Source organism: Oenanthe melanoleuca, chromosome 18, assembly GCF_029582105.1.
Source record: "Oenanthe melanoleuca isolate GR-GAL-2019-014 chromosome 18, OMel1.0, whole genome shotgun sequence".
Taxonomy (NCBI): domain Eukaryota; kingdom Metazoa; phylum Chordata; class Aves; order Passeriformes; family Muscicapidae; genus Oenanthe; species Oenanthe melanoleuca.
In genome coordinates this window covers 5,935,876-5,954,736 of record NC_079351.1, presented here as the reverse complement: position 1 = coordinate 5,954,736, position 18,861 = coordinate 5,935,876, and the positions used below count along the sequence as shown (strand labels likewise).

General features: G+C 54.0%; 1 protein-coding gene across 1 annotated transcript in view; it reads left to right on the top strand.

The window, feature by feature from the left end:
• Positions 1–5,525: 5,525 nt before the first annotated feature.
• CACNA1G (calcium voltage-gated channel subunit alpha1 G) overlaps positions 5,526–18,861 on the top strand; it is a 147,001-nt gene continuing 133,665 nt past the window's right edge. Inside the window, exon 1 of the mRNA XM_056505572.1 lies at positions 5,526–6,145. Coding sequence (XP_056361547.1) covers positions 5,904–6,145 — 242 coding nt within the window. The 5' untranslated portion in view covers positions 5,526–5,903. The remainder of the gene's footprint in view (positions 6,146–18,861) is intronic.

Genomic DNA, 18,861 nt, shown 5'->3' with positions numbered 1-18,861 from the left:
TGAACTGGAATATTAATAAAATTGAGAGGGGTTCATTGGTTTCAATCCAGTGAAGGAGCAAAGTTTGGGGTGGCAGCTGGGGTGCCTCCAGCTCATGCTTGTGCCCCATGCTCCTGCTTAGTGGGAACTCAATGAAAGCCAAAGAACTTGGGAGAAAAAAGCAAGAAATGCAGATTTGAGGGGGTTGAGGGATGGTTTAGAGCACAAGTCTTACGAGGAGCAGCTGGGGGTGTTTATGCTGGAGAAAATGAGGCTGAGGCAGGACCTTGTCACTCTCCAAGGCTGTAGCCAGGTGGGGTTGGTCACTTCTCCTGGGTAACAGCAGGAGGATTAGAGGAAATGGCCACAAGCTGTGTCAAGGGAGGCTTAGATTGGATATTAGGGAGGTTTAGATTGGATATTAGGAAAAGTCTCCTCACTGAAAGAAAGTGTGGTCAGGCATTGGAACAGGCTGCCCAGGAAACTGGTGGAATCATCATCCCTGGAGGGATTTAAAAGATGTGAGCATGTGGCACTTACAGGTATTGTTCAATGGTGGGCTTGGCAGTGCTGGATTAATGATTTGACTTGCTGGTCCTAGAGGGCTTTTCCAGTCTAAAACATTCTCTGACTCTGGGGTTGGAGGCTTGGGGGTGTGCACCAGCCCCTGGCACTGCACAATGGGAGAGGGATTGAGGCAGCACCAGGCTGGGATGGGGAAAACCTCATCCACAGGTCAGACTGTGTGCTCAGTGGGGTGAGCCTGGTGTCAGGGCAGGGCTGGGTCTCCCAAAACCTCTTCCCTCAGAGCTGGGTCTGCAGAGGCTGGGCTGAGCCTCCTTGTCCAGAGGGAGAACAAGGCAGAACATCTCTGGGGCACTTGGCTGGATTCAGCACAGTTTGTTTTCCCCCTGGAGGGAGAAAGCAGTAAATGTGAGAGGATATTTAACAGGGACAATATGCCCAAGGTTGGGTCCTTGTGCTGTGTGTGTGCCTTGTGATGGTCAGAGCCAGGATGTGGCCACTAAAACACCCAATCTGCCCAGACAGAACAGCCTTGAAAGGGCAGTTCCCTCTCCTCTTCGTGTATTCTGGAGCTAATAGAGGTGGTGAAGGGGAATGTAAATTTTTTAAAGACAGCAGGGGCAGAGAGATTTTTATTATAAATTGTATTTTTACTATAAATTATGTTCTGAGCCCCAGAGCTGAAACTTGGGCTTGGGTCAGCTCTTGCCAGCTCAGGAGAATGAGTCACATCAGTGCTACAGCCCCAAGGGGCTCAGCCCTTGCAGTTCCCAAAACTCAGGCTGTGCTCAGGCATGGATTGATTGTGTACCAAAAAGTCAAGGTGCAGACATTGATCATGTAGGAAAGTGCTGGTCATCAGCCAACAATAAGCATTCCCCAGCCTAAATTATTAATTCCTTCATGCAAGCCAAGCAGATTGTGCTGGTCACAGACACTCCCCTTGCACAGTGGTTGTGCTTCATGCCATAGTATGTATTTCCTCCAACTACTTGTCTGGCTCTTCACTTAATAAAGATTGAGAGAGACAATAAAAACATTAATTAAAAGGGAAAAAAATGAAACATCAAGTCCTGCTTGTGGCCTCTGGCAGTTGGTTTCATTAAGCTTCTCCCAAACCCTCCATGGAGGTTCCTGGTGCCAATACCCAGCCCCTGTGGTTTGGGGATGCAGAACCAGACTGGGAATGGCATTGATGGGAAAACTGGGAAGATCAAGAAAGTGTCTGGATGATGACAGAGGGAATTAGCAAAAGGACCTCTTGGGGGAAAGCAGATGTTTGGATGGGGCTATGAGGAGTTAAGGTGCTGATTTGTGCTGTGTGGAACGTGGGGCTGGCCTGTTGCTGTCCCTAGGGGGAAAGTATTCTGTGAGCTGTGGGTACAGGGGATGGAGCATCCCTGCAGTGGGTCAGGGCTGGGAGGTGTGCCAGGTCACTGGGGCAGGGAGGGCAGGGAAGCAGGGTGTGTGTGAGGCTGGGTTTGGTGGGTGCCAGCTCAGACACTGTGAATGGTGCTTCTCAGGGGTCAAGTCACTGATGGGGCAGCCAGGAGCTGCTTTGCACAGCAAGGGCTCTGATCCCACAGACCTGCCTGTCACTGTGGGGTGGGGGAGCAGGGACAGAGCAGATTTGCTGCTCTCAAAGTGCTCTTCCACTGCACTTGAGTCTGAATGGGCCGTGGGAGGCCTGCTCTGCCCCCAGACTGTGACACCAAAACAAAATGTGTGTTTTCCCTCCAGTTCCAAGGCATGAGAAGAGCTTTGGACCTTGCTGTGATTAATCTCTCATCCCTGAGCCAGATACTATATGGGTTCCATCTATAGCTCCCAGAACTGATAGAAATATTGTCCTGCCTTATTAAAATCACCCACAGCTACTGCAGCTGTATGTCAACAGCAAAACAAATAGTGACTGGTTCCCATCGGGCTGGAGCCTCTCTGCTGAGGCTGTCTTCAACCCTCCTCCTGCCAAAGTGGTTACAGATGTAGGCTTTCACTATTGCAGCTCAGAGTAGCTCCTGTATGGCTGATTCCAGATCCCAGTACCATGCTGCAGCCAGAGCTGTTTTTGGTGAGCATCAGCTTGGCTGAACCTCCCCCTGGACGTGAAATGTTGCTCACAATGATTTTCCTAGAAGGACTGCTAAGGCTGTGCTCCCCCCAGAAACCTCCTGAACTGTGTGGTAGAGGGCTGTGCTGGAATGAAAGTGGGGCTGCTTCCTCCTCCTCCTCCTCCTCAGGTGTCCCTGTCAGGGGTCTGCTGAGTGATTTGGGGCTCATCTCAACTGCTGTTGAGAGCAGAACTGATGATGTAGTGCATGAGTCCCCTTCTTCTTGCCTCTTCCTCCCCTTCCACAGCCCTAAAATTCCTGCAACTATTTAAGCTGTCCCTGGCTCACCCTCATCCCTTCTTTCCTGTGTTATCTTTGGTCTAATTAGAAGGCCAGGACTGTGTGTGTGAGGTGACTGTGACCTCGTTAGTTCCTTATGCTGTATTGAAATTTCTACTCATTTACATCCCAAATCCCTAAATGTGCAGCTCTGGTCTCCAGGGTCACTTCTTGCTGCTTTCCATCCTTCTCATTGAGGCTCTGGGCTGGAGCTCTGTTCCCTGTCCTTGACAGATCACTTCTGTCTGAGAGCTGAGTCCCCCTGAAACAAACCCCAGCCCCAATCTCAAACAAGGGAAAGGTTCCCTGGGGAGATGCTGTGGGCTGGGGCAGTGCTGGGAAAGGCTCCCAAATGAACATGCTGGCTGGCTCTGGGTTCTCATCCATCTGAGATCCACAACCAAGATCACTCTTCCCCTAGCAAGAACAGCTTTTTAGTTTAGTATTTGCTCGTGCCAAACTCATGTTAGGCTGGTGGTGCTGGCTTGATCCTCCTTGGGTGCTTCACTTTAAATTTAGGCTTGACAGATCATATATCCTCTTCCTTTTTTTCCTGTCCTAGTTGAAGGGAGAATGCTGCTGGAGATGGGAAGGTTTGCATCGTCTCTCCTGTGTGATGTTGGATCCCTTTATAGGGCAGGTATCTTCTGAAGCAAAATGCTTTCAATTCTCACAGTGAGCATAACTCTTGAAAATGTATGCAATAAACAAAATGAGCCAAATGTAATTAAAATGGAGACAGCATATAATCTGGTAACCCACTTAGAAGCTCAAAGCTTCAGCTTTAAAAAAATGTTTGCTCCAAATCCATTTAAATAAACAGACCGACACACAAAGGCTCTCTGTACATTATCGGGATACAAAGAGAATCGGATCAAAAGCAGCTGTGACCAGGCTGTACATATGTAGCGAGGAAATTGCTTGATCTGAGACTGCACCTTGTACATGCAAATGTGTTTGTGGACCTTCCCAGGAACTGCATTTGTAGCACAGCTGAGCTGTTGGGCTGTGCTGTGCCAGGGAGCAGGGGCTGGTGTGTGCCCCACTGCAGGAGGGATGCTGGGGGCTCAGGGAGCTCTCTGTGTGCTCATGAGCTTTGGCTGCTCTGTGCTTTGGCTGCTCTGTGCTTTGGCTGCTCTGTGCTTTGGCTGGGGCAGGAGAAGCCAAACCAGCTGAGCTCTGCCCCTTCTGTGCACACACTGCATCCAGAGGGGGAAATCGCTCAGAGGTAAAAATGGGAGTCCCTGTGCTTAGCACCCATGTCATGGGCTCTCTGCTCACCTGGTGTCACACATGCCATGTGTCCCTCTGGGCAGCAGGAGGGTCTCCTGGCCCTGCACAGGGGGCTGTGGGATCTGGATCTCCTCTGCCTGGACACTGTCGCTCACAGCTCTGCAGCAGAGCCTGGCTGGCCTTGAAGTTTTGCCAATAGCCATGTGATTTGTCTCGGGTTGGACAGCACAGGCTGTGAATCCAAGATCAAGTGTGCTCCCAGGCCAGCAGGATTTGGCCAAGACAAGGCATTTTGGGTCAGACAGGAGCATCTGCCTGTTGTTCTTGCAGGTGTTTTTGGACTAGCTGGTGCTCTCGGGAAGGACATGCTCATATTTATATAAATATGATTGAGTGACTACTGGGGAAGGGTGAGAAAGCTGTTTCTAAAGTGGAAAAAAAAATTCTAAGCATTCAGCAGCAGGGTCCTGGCTCAGCCTGGGGATGCCAAAATGCGGGGTGCTGACAGCAGATCTTTACTCGGGTCCCGCAGAGGAAGGTGTGACCCGGCAGTGTCCGGAGGGCAGCGGGCCGTGCCCCTCGCTCGGGGCCGTGTCCCCTGCCTGTCCCCCGCCTGTCCCCGGGGCGCTGGCGGGACTCGCACCGGCAGAGGGAGCTCCGGCCGCGTCCTCCGAGCAGGGGGGACCGGGGGGACCGGCTGCTCCCGCGGATCCTGGGGGTGATGGGTTCCCTTCCCTGCTCGGGCCGAGCCCCTCTGCGAGCTGCTGGCCGGGCTCGTGTACCCAGCCAGCCCGGGGGCGAGCGGCTCGGGACGGGGTGGCCGCTCGGGAGCAGCGGGGGACTGGGGAGAGCGGAACACCGGGCGGTGACCCAAAAGCACCGAGCCCAGAGCGCGGTCTCCGCTCTCAGGCGGGGGGACGGGGCAGGAGCAACCCCTGGGGACCCGCAGCAGGACGAGCATCTCCAGCAAGGCTCAGGCAGCACTCGGGAGCGCACACCGGCTCCTGCAGCTCTCTCGGCACTTTGGCCATTCCGGCCTTGCTCTGCTGGCGCTCTTCCCTCCCGCAGGAGAGACGGCGCAGGGCGATCCATCCCCGCCGCATCTCTGCCTCTTGCCTCCCCGGTGCCGCAGTGTCCCAGCGGGGCTCTCCGCTCCTGCCCAGCGCTGGGCGCTGCGTGTCCCCGCAGGGCAGGGGAGCCCGGCCCCGGTGCGCCCCGTCCAGCCCCGCCGGGGACCGCGCTGCCCGTCCAGCTGTGGCCCCGGACGGACACGGGCAGTAGCCAATGGCGAGGCGCTGGGGGGCCGCGGGCGAGCCCCCATTGGCGGCGGGGGGAGGAGGAGCCGGGACTTGAAGTTGGAGTGAGGGATCCAGCTGTGCGGAGCGCTCGGCTCGGCGCGGCCGCCGCGGGAGCATCCTCCGCCGCCGCCCGTCCCCGGGACGCCGGGCAGCATCCCCCCCTCCCCGCCCCGTCCCGGGCAGATGTTGGGGAGCAGAGGGCACAGGCAGAGCCGCTAAGGGCGGGGGCCGGCACCGGCAGCGCCTCCCTGCCCGCGGCTGGGGCGGCTCGGGCCCCCGAAGGCACGGCGAGGAGGAGCTACGGAGCCCGCAGACGGCAGGGCAAGACGAGGGGGGCTCGCCCGGCCATGGCACCCCGGCGCTGAAGCCGCCCCGCCACAGCCCGCAGCCCCCCGGCCCCGCCATGGCCGCGCCGCTCTAGGCATCCCCCCGGCTCGCCCCGCGTCCCCCCGGCTCCCCCGGGGCCGCTGGCCAGAGGATGGACGAAGATGGACCGCGAGCGGCCGAGGAGGATCCGGAGCCGGGCAGAGCCAAGAATTTCATCCGCCTTAATGACCTGTCCGGGGCCGGGGGCCACTCGGGGCCGGGGGACAGGGAGGCGGGCAGCGGCGACTCGGAGGCGGAGGCGCTGCCCTACCCTGCGCTGGCCCCCGTCGTCTTTTTCTACCTGAGCCAGGAGAGCCGGCCGCGGAGCTGGTGCCTCCGGCTGGTCTGTAACCCGTATCCTTTGCAGGTGTTCGGCGGCGAGGTAAGCCCCACGGGGCCGGCGGGGCGGGGGACGCCTCCCGCCTGGAGCCCGCGGGGTGATGGGGAAGGAGCCGGGCTTTGGGAGAACCGGGGCAATGCTCCCCACCCTCGCCCGGGAAGTTTTCCGGGCTGTTGCGGGGGCTCGGCGGTCCGTGTCGCGGTGGCTCCTGCGGGGTTCCCCTCCCCCGGCCGCCCCGCCGCGGCTCCCGAGGGCTCCAGGCTCCGTTCCACCGGGGCTCGGAGCGGGAGCTGCTGGGGAGCGCCCCGGGCATCGACCGCCTGCGGTGCCGCTCCCCGGACACACCGCGGGACCCTAACCCCGCTCCCTTGCCTTGCGCATCGGTTCTTCCTTCCCGACCCCGTTTCTTGCCCATTTTAGGCTCCCTGGTCCCTTCCCTGAGGGTGTGCGAGACGGGTGTGGATGGAGGTGGATGTTTTGGGGGGTTGGCTTGCTGCCCAGCTCAGGGGTCCCTAAATAATTCAGGGTGCTTGAGGCCCGTTCCCTTCAGTCCCCCGAGGATGCTCCTTGCTTGGAGGGGTTGGGGCAGGGTGGGGGTCATGGTCCTGGCTGTGCATTGGCCAGGGCAGCTGTCTGTCAGATCCTGGGGTGAGCCACGACCCCCCAAAGGCTTCTGATCTCCTTCCAAGCTCCCTATCTGCTCTGGCACAGGCCGAGCCGCTTTAGTCAAGTTTAGGCTTTCAAAAGAAGGAAAAAAAAAAAAAAAAAAAAAAAGAAAAATAGAGGAGACAATAGAAAAAAATTCTTCTTTCCACAGTCTTGGTGTCTTTAAAGCTGCTTCCCTTTGGAGTTGAGTTGCAACCAGCACATGGCTTGTAGCATTCCGAGTATTTTACCATCCCCAAACTCCAGCTTCATTTATTATTTGCAGAAACAAAACCCCGAGATGAAATGAAGTGCAGCGCGGTGGCTTCCAGCAGGGGCTGGCGCAGGAGAGGCAGCGGCTTCCCGGGAGTTCCCGCGCCCGTGCAGAGCTGCCGGTGCGAGGGGCAGGCGAGAGGGGCTGGGCAGCGGCCCCACATCTGGAGGGGGAGAGGCTGTGCAGCAGCAGGGAGGACATGTTCCATGTACAGAGCACCCTGTGCTAGTCCTGCTCCGATCCTGGTGTGCGGGAGCTGTGAGGGATTCCATCTCAGCCGAGGCTGGTGTGCTCTGGGCAGAGTGGTGAGGGTCTGCTGGAGTTGTGAATATTGTTTTACTTGAGCTCCAGCAGTGATTTCTCTGATAAACAGGCTGCCTTCTCTCCTAAAATGTCCCCCAGGAGGGAAAAATCCAAGATTTCTTTTCCCAGTCATGAACACTCTCAGCAGCTTCTCCCCAGATCTCTCTCAGACCAGCTAAGCAGTTCAAAGCTGCCTTTATTTAAACATCTTAGGAAATCTCTCAACTTTGTGAAGCCTTCTGTTTTGGAAAGAAATATTAATGACAGGCTGGAAGTCAGTGTGTTCTTGTTGCCTACTATGACTAATAATATTTATGATTGCTGGTTTAAATATGTTTCCAAGTCTCTCTTTGGGGTTTTTAAAAATTATTTTTAATTTTTAATCTTTGAAATGATGTTTTGAATCTGATGTTAACATCTGTATGTTTTAGTGTTTTCAGTAAAATCACCCACCCCAGTAGCGGCTTGAAATGTGTTATCTGCAAAAACAAGCTGATTAACTTTTGTCCTTGGAAAATTAGTGGTACTGTGGGCACCTGCAAACACCACTGCGAGCCAGGGAGGAGCATTAGGTACAGTCCCACTAGCTGGGATTTTGTTGCAAATTTTTCACTTGTTACTGACAGAGAAAGGATCTTGCTTGGAGTCCTGGGGCCACGAGGGTGATGCTGTGGATCTTTGAGTCATGTGGCTGCATGCAGCTGTTTGTTTTCAGGGTCACTGACCTAGAATTGGGGGAGTTTATTGAAAAACAACACTAAAAAAAAAAAAAAGCAGCAGTTCAACCTTCAGATGAGAGGAAAGAAGTAGCTACATTGGTACCTGCACTGTGTCCCATCACTTGCTGGGCTGTTCAGCAGAGCATTGTCTTGCTCAGCCCTTTGCCTCTCTGCCACTCCAGAGCTGGAGCTGAGCCTGTTCTTATTTATATTTATTACTTTTATTCTTTTTCTTTCGTGTGGTGGCCCTTCTCAGGCTGTAATCTGTCAATTGTGCCCCAGTGTTAAAGATATGTTATCATGTTGCTGGAAAGTCTTTCTTGCCACCAGCTGCCCTGCAGAGGAGTGACAGTGCTTTGGCTGATGTGGCTGGTGAATCCTGCCCCAGCTCCAGGGAGTTTGGAGCTTTCTGCCACTCTCTCAAGTGGCTTTTACCTTTCTGCATTGGCTCCTGCAGAAACTGGATGGGAGAACTTTGGTTTGAGCTGTGCTTGTGGAGATGCAGAGCTTGGGGCTTTTCCAGACACATTTGTGGTGCTATCAGTAATCTGACTGATAAAATTTACTGTTGATGGGGCATCAGGAGGAGGTGCAGGACCCCCTCTTGCCCAGGAAGGACAGTTTGTACCCCTAAGTGCAGCTGGAGCTCCTAGGGTTCTGCTCTATATCCCTGTGCAGGCAGTTTGTGTGGCTGTGGTCCTGAGGCCAGGTTAGGGAAGGGTGGTGGTTGAGGTGCTGAGTATCCAGCAGGGATGCAAAGTCCTATTTTGGGTTTTCTGCCATGTTTTTGTCTAGAGCATCCTCTGCCTGGACCAGGGAGCTCTTTCTCTTGCTGCCTGGAGCAGAGATGTGGGGTACTGTGTTGCTCTCCTGCTCCTCTCCCTTAGGACTAGAAAGAGGTCATGAAGTTTGTCCTGATCCAGAAATTTTCCAGAGCCTGCAATCTTGGGATTTTTGACTCAAAACATGTACCAGATGGCCAACCTGTCTTCCCCCTCCACTCCTTTGTGGCCTTTGAGTGAAAACCTCAGTGGGAGCCATGAGCACCTGAGGGGATGAGCCTGGATGACACCCTGCATGTTCCTGGAGTGGAAGGTTCTTCCCTGGGTGAGAACTGCCTGGGTCAAGAGGGAAGAAGGAGCAGGGACAGAGATGAGAAAGGCTGTGGCACATGCAGGGGGTCCTGGTGTGTGTTCTGGCAAGGCTGTGAGAGGAGAAGCAGGAGCCTCTGATGGGGAGAAAAGAGGAAGCAAGCTGGTTACAGGACTTTCACTTGTAAAATGAAAGCACCATGAAGGATGGGGAGATGAAAGGCTGTATCAGGGTCTGTGCCAGGCTGCTCCTGTGATCAGAGACAAGAAACGAGGCTATTTCTTGAGAGTTGTGGAGTGATTGAAGAGCGGGGAAGGAGAAAGTGGGGAGGATGCTACCACTTGGCATTAAGAGCTCTGAATAGAGAATAGCAGTGTAACTGAAAGGACCTGTGATATCTATTGTAGTACTGAAAACTGCCTCATCCCCCACACCTGCCTGCCTGCAGAGCGCTGCTGCCTAGAGAGCAGCACACGGCAACGGGGTGCAGAAAAACTGCAGGAAGGCATTCCTGGGGGGATGTACCCAAATTGGCTGAAATCCTCTTTTATCCTCCTGGTTTGGAGGGTGAAGGGCAGCTCTGCAAATTCCCTTTCTGGGAAGGGGAGGTTTGGGAGGAGTGCTCCCTTCCTGCTCTGCGGCACAGTCCCTGGGACCTGGGGTTTGGGAATGGCTTTGGCCAAGAAACATATCTTGATGCAGCCACAGAAACCAGCCCTGCCTTCTGTCTGCAGTAAAGCACAGAGGGCTCTCCCAGCAACCGCCCGCCATGGCTCTGCTCACTCCCCAGCAGGGACAGGTGGGTCACCAAAGCTGGGTCCTGGGGAGGTGCTGGTTGCCAGCTCCTGCTGGAAGTTGCAGATGCCCAGACTCCTCCAGGAGTGGGTCTGGAAGCCCCATGGCTTCATGCTGAGGGGTGGCTGAGACCTGCACCAGGCTGGCTCTCAGGATGGCAGGAGCTGCTGTGCTAGGGCTTAGTTCTCCATGGAAGGCAGCAGTGGCCCCATTGAGGGCACAGCCAGCCCCTGCTGAGCTCACCTGTGCCCTGCTCTGTGCTGGAACCATCCTGTGCTGGATGCAGCTCTCCCATGCAGGGGGGCATGTCCGTGTGTCTGACTGCCCCAGAGCCAGGACCCCCTGCCTGCTGGGGGTGAGAGCTAATCCTGCTGATCTGTGCTGTGGTTTGGGCTCCCCAGCCCCAGCAGGGCCCCCCAGCACTGCTGCTCATGGCAATGCCTGGGGTGAGGGCAGTGGGCAAGTGTCACCTTGTGGGACACTGGGGTGTCCTCACCCCCTCCTCAGCCATGTCAGCTCATGGGGACAGCCACACACTGCTTGTGCTGCTCTTTGAAGAGTGATGCAGGGTTAAAAATATTTTATTTTTTCTTTATTATCAAAAGGGTGTGTTTTTTTGGGCAAGTGCACGTGGTGTCCTTACACTTCTATACATTTGTTCCAGCCTCACTTCTGAGTTTAACAAAGCAAAATGCTTTGATTTGACAGGTCAGACCTGAAATGGATCTTGTTTTAATTTAAAAACCCCACAAAGGAGCCAGAATCCATTTGCTTCACCTGTGTCTGATCCATCCCAGGGCACCTGAGCTTGTTTCTCTCCCATGACCCAGTTTGCCTGCTGGTGCCTCCCGCCCCTCCCTAGACAGATGGAATTTCTCCCGCTGTGGCTGAGCCTCCACTGTCTCTGTTCCCCTTCCCTGGCTCCTGGGGAGAACAGAAACCTGGCTTTTCTGGCTGAGGGGTCTCCCACAGCCCCATGGTTGTCCTGGCTGGGATGGAGCATCCTGCTGCTCCCAGGGCAGGTGCTGGTGCCTCACTCCAGCTCCTGTGATGATCTCAACCCATCCCCTGTCAGCAAGGGCAGCAGAGGGGTGCTGTGGTTATTTCCCTCCTCCCAGGAGACGAATCACTGCAAATCCTCTTCCCTGCTGCTCACAAACCTTTCAGGAGCTCAGCAGGCGGTGTTCACTTCCCAGAACTGGGCGCAGTGGCCAGCATTCCTCTCATCCCTGCCTCCCTGCAAGAGCCAGGAGCAGCTTGATCCCAGTCTAGGTGACACCTCATTCCACCATGGATCTCTGGACCCATCCGTGCTGGCAGCCAGGTGCTTCCTTTGCTCCCTGCGTGTGGATGTGTTTTTTAAGGAGATTCTTCTGCGAATTCTCCCTTCCAGGCTGTTGTGTCACATCTGGAAGTTTGTGTAGGAGTTTATCCAAGTGCTGGAGTACAGCGCAGCTTTTTCTCATTTAAAAATCATAGGCTGGCATTTTGAAGCAGGCTGGGGTGGGGTGGAGGGGGGGAGGGAAGGGGAGAGGGAAGCTGTCTGCCAAAAAGACTGGAGCAGAGGAATCGTAATGACTTCCAGAAGTTTGCTTTCTTTCTTCCTTTCTTGCCTTCCATCCCTCTCTCCCGGCCCACAGACAAAAGGCTCGGCCTCATGCAGCTCGTGGTTATGTCATCCAGGCTGGGAGGGGCGGCCCCGTCCTGCCTGGGGACCCCACGCTGCTTGGGGACAGCTCTGCTCCGGCTCTCGGAGGAAATCCGGAGCACTTTCTCCCTTGTGGCGTGGGGGAGCGTCCCTGGAGGCTGGCTTGGTATCAGTTCACAGAATATTCTGGGCTGGAAGGGACGCTCATGGAGTCTCCAGTGGATGGTGGCCCCTACAGGGCTGCTTTTCATCTGGGGCCAGGAGCCAGGGCAGGGTGCTGGAGGAGATCCCAGTGGCCCCCAGCCCCTCATGCCCAGGACAGGCAGGCGGGTGGTGATGATTTGGGATGGGGCTGGACCACCCTAGGCTCTCATGCATGGGGCTGACGTGTCTCCACCAGACTCCCTGCTCGCAATTTGATCGGCTTTTGTGTGCTCTGCCCTGCTCAGTGCTGCGGGCTGCCGGAGCCAGCCTGGAAATGCCCAGCATTTTATGATGCAGAGAAAATGTTCTGCTTTCTTCTCTCCCTGCACCCCCTGCAGAAGTGCTGAAAAATGCTGCTTTCTCATTTTTATTTTAATCTCTCTTTCATTTTGGTTTTTTTTCCCCCATTCTGAAAAGACCAAGTTTCAGATTACCCCAAGTTCCCTGCCCAGGTTTCTCTTAACTCTCCTTTTTTTTCCCCTACTGTTTTGCTGGAAGGGACCAAAATCATTGGCCAAAATGAACCTCCCTGATGGCTTTTTCACTTGGATCATGAAATCATTTTCCCTTGGCAGAGGACCCATGGGGAGCCTTTGCCCCCGGCAGCTTTGCTGGCTGGGAGTAGAGTCTGAGGGAACGGGGCCATCCTTGGGGAACTGTGGAAGGAGCATCCAGAGTCAGGTTGGGAGGGCTTTGAAGCTTCACTGTGGTTTGGAGAGGGTTGAATTTCCTAGTTAACTAGGAGGCCTAAGTGTTTCTGGGTTTGTTAGGAGGCCAGATTGTGGCTTCCCTTCCCCAGTGCCTTGGCTCTCTGCTGAGCAGCCTAGATGTGAAATGTTCCCTTTGGATGGTGATGCACGCAGAGGTTTCCCCCAACCTGGGTTCATTTGGCTTTAGCTTTCTCCAGCCTTGGCCTCTCACCCAGGAATCTGGCCTGGTGCAAAGAAATAAAAATATTTAAAAAAAAAAAAAAAAAAAAAAAAAGAAGGAGGAAATTCTCCTGGTTTTATATAACAGAGTGAGTAACGACCAGTCGTGCTTTGGGATGCTCTCACATCTGCTTCCTACCAAAGCCTCAGCAAAGAAGCTTTGAGCAGATGGAAAAAACACATTTTTCAGCCTGAGTGTTTGCTGGGAGAAGCTTTGAGGCTTTCTCTCCCTGCTGGCTGCTGTGGTGCTGGTTAGTGCCTTACGGGAAAGGGGCTCTTGGGTGCCAGAGCAGCATCCCGTGCCCGAGGGCTGGCAGGTCCTGGCAGGAGCTGTGGCCGTGCACAAGAGCGTGGGTCTGGGATGTGCCCGTGACTCAGCCCGCAGAAGTTCATCAGTTTAGTCACAAGGAGATGGAAATTGTCTATTGGTTTGGCTCCCGTGCCTGAAATGTTGTTTTGGTTGGGATTTTTAGTGTGTTTCATAGGCGCAAGGGACTGGTGGCTGTTTGGTGTTGGGTTTTTTTTGTCACCCGTGTCATCCCAGTTTTCTCTCTCTCTTTCTGCTGGGATGCAAAATCTAAGGGTGAGGGCAGGAGAGGGCTGAAAATGGGAACAAAATGCTAAAACAGGTGATGACTGAGAGCTGGGAGCTTGGCACAGAAAGCTTATAAAGAAAAGGGGATTTATTTACTGTAATCCATGTGCTAGCCCCACACTTACAGGGTTGCTGGTGCAGAGCATCCTTACATTTATCTCAAATTTGGTTCTGTTCCAAGAGGTTTCCCCCAGTGCGTGCACCAAACCAGCTTGGAGATGCTCCCTCAGCCTGGGGGTTGGAGGCAAACCCACAGCCAGCAGCAGAGGAGCTGGGCAGGGGGACTGACAGGGATTCACCCACCTGGGCAGCCCAGCCAGCCCCGGGGGGTTATGCCTGCGGGATTTCCTGTGATCCATACCTTAATCAGGTCAGGTTTGCAGTCCCTCCTCCTGGCTCCCTCCGGAGATGCTGGTGGCCAGAGCAGCCCGAGGCACAGCCCTCCCTGCCCAGATGGCGGAGAGGCCTTGTTAATGATTTGTTAATTCAATTAGAAAGTGCTCATTAACCTATGGCGAGGCTGAAGCTGCCTTCTGGAGGGCAGGGCTCGCCCCCATGCCTGCGACTCCTGCTGCCAAAACATTTATTCGGTGTTAGGCTGCCAGCCACGCAAGTAAAGATGTTAATCGTGAATAAGGTTCATTTTTAACTCCGGGTTGAGACTAGACTTGGGAAGAGCACTGCTCTGGGGAGGGGAGAAGCTGGTGGGAGCTCAGCTGTGGGTGGGTGTGCAACTCCCAGGGCCAGGTTGGCTGGCTGCTGTGGAAGGGAACAAATCTCCCTGCTCCTGTTTGGCCCTGGGTCTGCAGGAATAAAATGTTCCTCCTGCTGTGGGTGAGCGAGGCTGCTAAGTACCTTTGATGGGCTGCTCTTTAAGCCTCCTCCGCATCGGTGCTAGCTGCTGATAACACACACCCCAGGTCTGGGCTGGTGGTCCCTGTGCCTGTGTTGGATGCAAAATGTTCTTAATTTGGGAATCATCATGTCTAGATAGCCTGGCTGTAGCAATTTTACCCTAATGGGAGAAAACAAACTCCAGTAAGAATGATAAATAATGAAGCCCTCTGATGTTCCATTGAATTAATGTTTATCTGGGCAGATAGAGAGGGGAGGAATTAAATTAATATCTGACTTGTAACTGCTACTGTATGTGATTATTGACTTATCTTGCTTTGGAGGGCCATAAATATGTCTCGGGATATACCCCTGAGACCATAATCTGCTCAGGATCACTGTGCAGGTCTGTCTCTGATGTTCCTTCAGAGATTCATCCTGACTTCTAGGGTCAAAAATCCAAATTCCTCTGACAAAGAACCCAGCCACATGTGGAGGGGAGTGTGTTTGCACTATATGGCAAGCATGCAGCATAAATCTTGAAGGTCTCTGCCTCGTATAAATTGTTTTATTGTTTGTGATCCATGGCTAGCTCAGCTCAGGAGGGTGTGGAGCCTGATTCAAGTCTAGAGGAGAGATGCAGGTGAAGCTTCTTGGCTCTGGAATTGGGATGGATCACAGCTGGGGCCTCATAATCTCATCCTGTGCCTAGGATTTTGTGCCCCTTAGGGAGTGGTTTAGGGGTTAAGGATGGCTTGGGGAGATAAGCTGGGTCTCTCAGCCTGCCCTTCAGTAGCTCTGGCCCAGGACTTTGGGTATCCATGAGCCTGGGGAGAAGGGTGAGCTCTTCCTTTTCACCCCTTGATGCTGTGTGGATGCTCCTGTTGATGACCCAGTGGATGTGAGCTGACCCCAAGCACCCCAAACCCTGCTGGCTATGGGGGTGGCACAGGGCATTCCACAGCTCAGTGTGCTGTGTCCTGGGGCTTTGTACCCACACAGGGTCAGCAGCTTGGGAAGCTGATGGGTGGTGGCAGCAAGGGCCAGGCTGACCTGTCATGGTCCCCTCATGCTGAGCTGGAGCATCCCTGTGTGGCTGAGCTGTGGCAGGATGTCCTTCCTCTAGCTGAGGTGGATGTTTGCAGCTCTTGGGCACTGTTTTCTGTGGGGGATAACTCGCTGCCTGTGGCTCCCCTTTCAGCAGTGGGTGTTCACCCCACTCTGTCACAGCCAGTGTTAGTGCAGGAGTCTCCAGGCTGGGAATGGTGCTCTGAGCCCCCAGCTCTCCTCTTCCTCTCACCCATTGCTTCAGGCCCTGCTGCCTGGATGGGGCATTGCTGTGGTGAGGGTGTTTTTGAGGATGCTTCTGTTTTATCCTTCCAGTCTGTTCCTTAGCATGGTGCACATCCTGCCCCACAGCAGCTCCCTCCAGACACCAACATGCTGTTCCCATGGGATTAATTTCCCCTGCTGTGGACAAATCACAGCCCCTTCTTCAGAAACTGCTCATGGCAGCAGTGCAGGTGAATCCTGTCTTATTCCAGGAAGAGAAGAGCAGAGGAGCCCAAGGCCAGCACGGGGTACCCACAGTGAGGGTGGAGACACTTCTGCCTTCATCTCAGTGAATGGGCTCTGGCTTCTCCAGCAGTGATGTTCACATCTCAGCTGGGTGCTGGGCTTGGCTTTGTGCTGGGCTTTGTTTTCTCTTTTCTTGTAGCCCCATGAAGCCAGGCTGTCTCAGCTCTGGGAACTCCGAGGGTTGAGCAAGTGGGGGTCAAGCTGCAGATCTTGTGGTGGACTGGGGGACAAAAGGAAAGTACTCTGCAGTGCCTGCCCTCCCCCCCAGTCTCCCCCTTTCATCTGCTGAAAACCTTAATTTTTTAAACTTCTGGGGTATTCACTTCTTTGGGGTATTTTTTACTTTTGCCTGGATTTTGCATGGGGGGCAACCTGGAGGTTTGGGGGGGATGTGTGTGTGCACTGAATCTATTCAAGGAGTTGTGATCTCTGCATTTCATTTTGCAGTTCAGCTGGAAAGATCTCGTTTCCAAATACACCCACACACAGGCACAGCAAGAGAGGAGAGCGCAGGGAGGAGGGAGCTGCTCAAGGGGGATGGGGCAGCGTGGCAGGGCTGGGGGCCATGGCATGGGCACTGGGAGCCTTGGCAAATCTGCTGGGAGTGGTCCACAGCCTTTATCTGAGGGCAGGAGATGCCTCTGTCCTGTATCTCAAGGCCATGCAGGTGCTTGAGTGCCTGGCTGCTTTAGTCCAGAGCAAATAGGGGCTGAGAGGAGCAAAGGTGCCTGAGCAGAGTCCTTGCCCTGAGCCTGGCAGTGGCCCTAAGAGCATCTGGGCAGTTTCAGAATTGCCCACAGTGTGTGTGTGTACATACACGTCCCCACCACAGTCTGAGCACAGCCCAGGCTGCACCATGGTAAGAACTGCTTTTGCAATGGAAGAAGAGCAAAGGGGCAGAAAGAAGGGACAAAACTCCTCTCCCAGTGACCTTCAAGCCAAAATCATCTTGTTTCCAAAGATGAGCCAGTGCTGATGTGATTCCTTTAGTCTGTAATTCCCCATCCACCTGCCCACCAGGGCCTTCCTTGCCAGCTGGGTCCTGACTCCAGCTCTTGAGTTCTGGAGGAGCTGCTGGCAGGGTGGGGGGCATCTCCCAGTGCTGCCAGGGATGGGGTTAGTGGAAAGCAAATGAACCTTCATCCTGGTGGGCATCTAAATGTGCAGCAGAGGGTAAAAGTGAGGGGCTGAGCAGATGGGGACTTGGTGGTGGTGGAAGATTTTGGAGAGACACCTCTGTCTAAGCTGGGAGCTGACAGTAACCTTACCTCTCCATGAGCATGCTGGGACGATGTGGGGGCAGTTACCTGAGCCCCCAAATCTAGGTCCTTCCGTTTTAGGGCTTTGGAGCAGCTTGGGGTGCTGGGGTGCTGCCACAGGTACCTGCACTCCCACCCAGCTGCCCCTGGGGCCCCTTGGGTGGATGCTGGTGGCACATCTCAAGCTCAGCCCCCGCACACCGAGTCCTCCCATCACCCCTTCAGGTCACTGTGTGATTTTTTCCATCGCTCTGAAGCGGCTGAGCTCATACAACAATATTCCCTGGGCCAACACCGCTCCTTTTTGAAGTTCCTTGTTTTGGTATTCCTCAAGCTCCGTATCCTCAGGCATGAAACACAACACCCTTGGCACCGGAGGCTTTTCCTGACGCTGTGGCTTGGTTATCCCCCGCATCCTGCTGCCAGGTGAAACCACTGCCCCGTCCCTGAGCTGCTGCTGGTGGTTGCCATCACCTCCCTAACTCATCACAAAGCTCAGAAGGTGGTAAAATAGGATCCTTTGGCCACCTTGGCGTGCTGCAGCATTCCAGTGGAAAGGCAGCCACCGGAGCGTGCCTGGGGCCGTGTTTGTCTTAGCCAGTGGCCACAACTGGAGCTGGGGCTCTGCCAAGCAGTGAAAATGCCAGAGCAGTGAGTTTATCCCACGCTGTTTGATTTGTGGTCACGGTGGAAGCTGGCTCGGCAGCGGCAGCGGAGGGTGCAGCAGAAAAGAGCAATTTCGAGACAGTCAGAAAACATCTCGTGGTGCTAAAAGTCGGGATTTTCTCCTTTGTTTTTCCTCCCCCACTGCTGGCTGCGCTGGCGGCGAGGTGAAGTTTATGGGAGAAATCGCGCGGTTCTGGGAAATATTTTGCCTCGCTTGTATTGTTGAGTTTTATTTTCTTTTTCTGGCAGCGGATGAAGGAAATAGGAACACAAACAGCTTGGCCAGTGGGGTATTGGTCCAGAATCAGCCTGGGCAGCGAGAGGCTGCTTTGCTGGGGACAGAAAATACTCGAAAGCGGACGGGGTTGTCATTGTTTTCATTCCTCTCCCTTTCTGTCCCTGCGCTCAGCTGGCTCTGAGGATGCTGCTAAACGAGGGGTGAACACTTCCTGCTGCTAAGGCAGAGATGTGCCTTGATGCTCCTGGCCTCCCGTGCGTTTTCACTGATTAAAATCTTAAATTCTTCCATTTTTTACAAGATTTTGGGTTTCTGTGCCGAGCTGGGAAGTCTCTATGGCAACTGCTACAGGCAACTTTTTTTTCTGTAACCCTTTTTGGGTTTTTTTGGAAGACAGGGGGGAAGAGTGTCTCATGCTGGAGCATCAATATCTACTTGAATACCCCAAATATTTGAGATGGTGAGTGCTGGGAGAGAAATGGGATTGAAATACAGAATTCTTCATGCCCATGAAGCCAAGCACCTGGGCCCTCACTGGACCCCTCTGCCCTCTGCTAATTATAGCATTTTTTGGCTGTGGAGAGTGCAGAGTCCCATCCACCCCCACTTCCATCCCACCCCAAGGCCAGGGGCTTCCCACTTGGCTCTGTCATTTCTGGAGGAGTTTAGAGCCATTCTTGGAGTGTGATTGCAGCAGTATTTCAAGACACAATTAAACCTAAGCCTTTTAGGAAAAGTTGCAGCATGTAATAGAAAGGAAACCAGCTGGGCTAGATTGAAGCATAATAGGTTTTGGGAGTAATTTTTAGAATCCTATACTGTAGGTCTTTCTAGAAAGATACTATACAATTTAATAACATGCTACATTCCTATATGTTATATTTAAATCATCCTATAGTATCGTGTAGGAGGAATCTAATTTTCCACTACAGGGTAATATACCTTTCTATA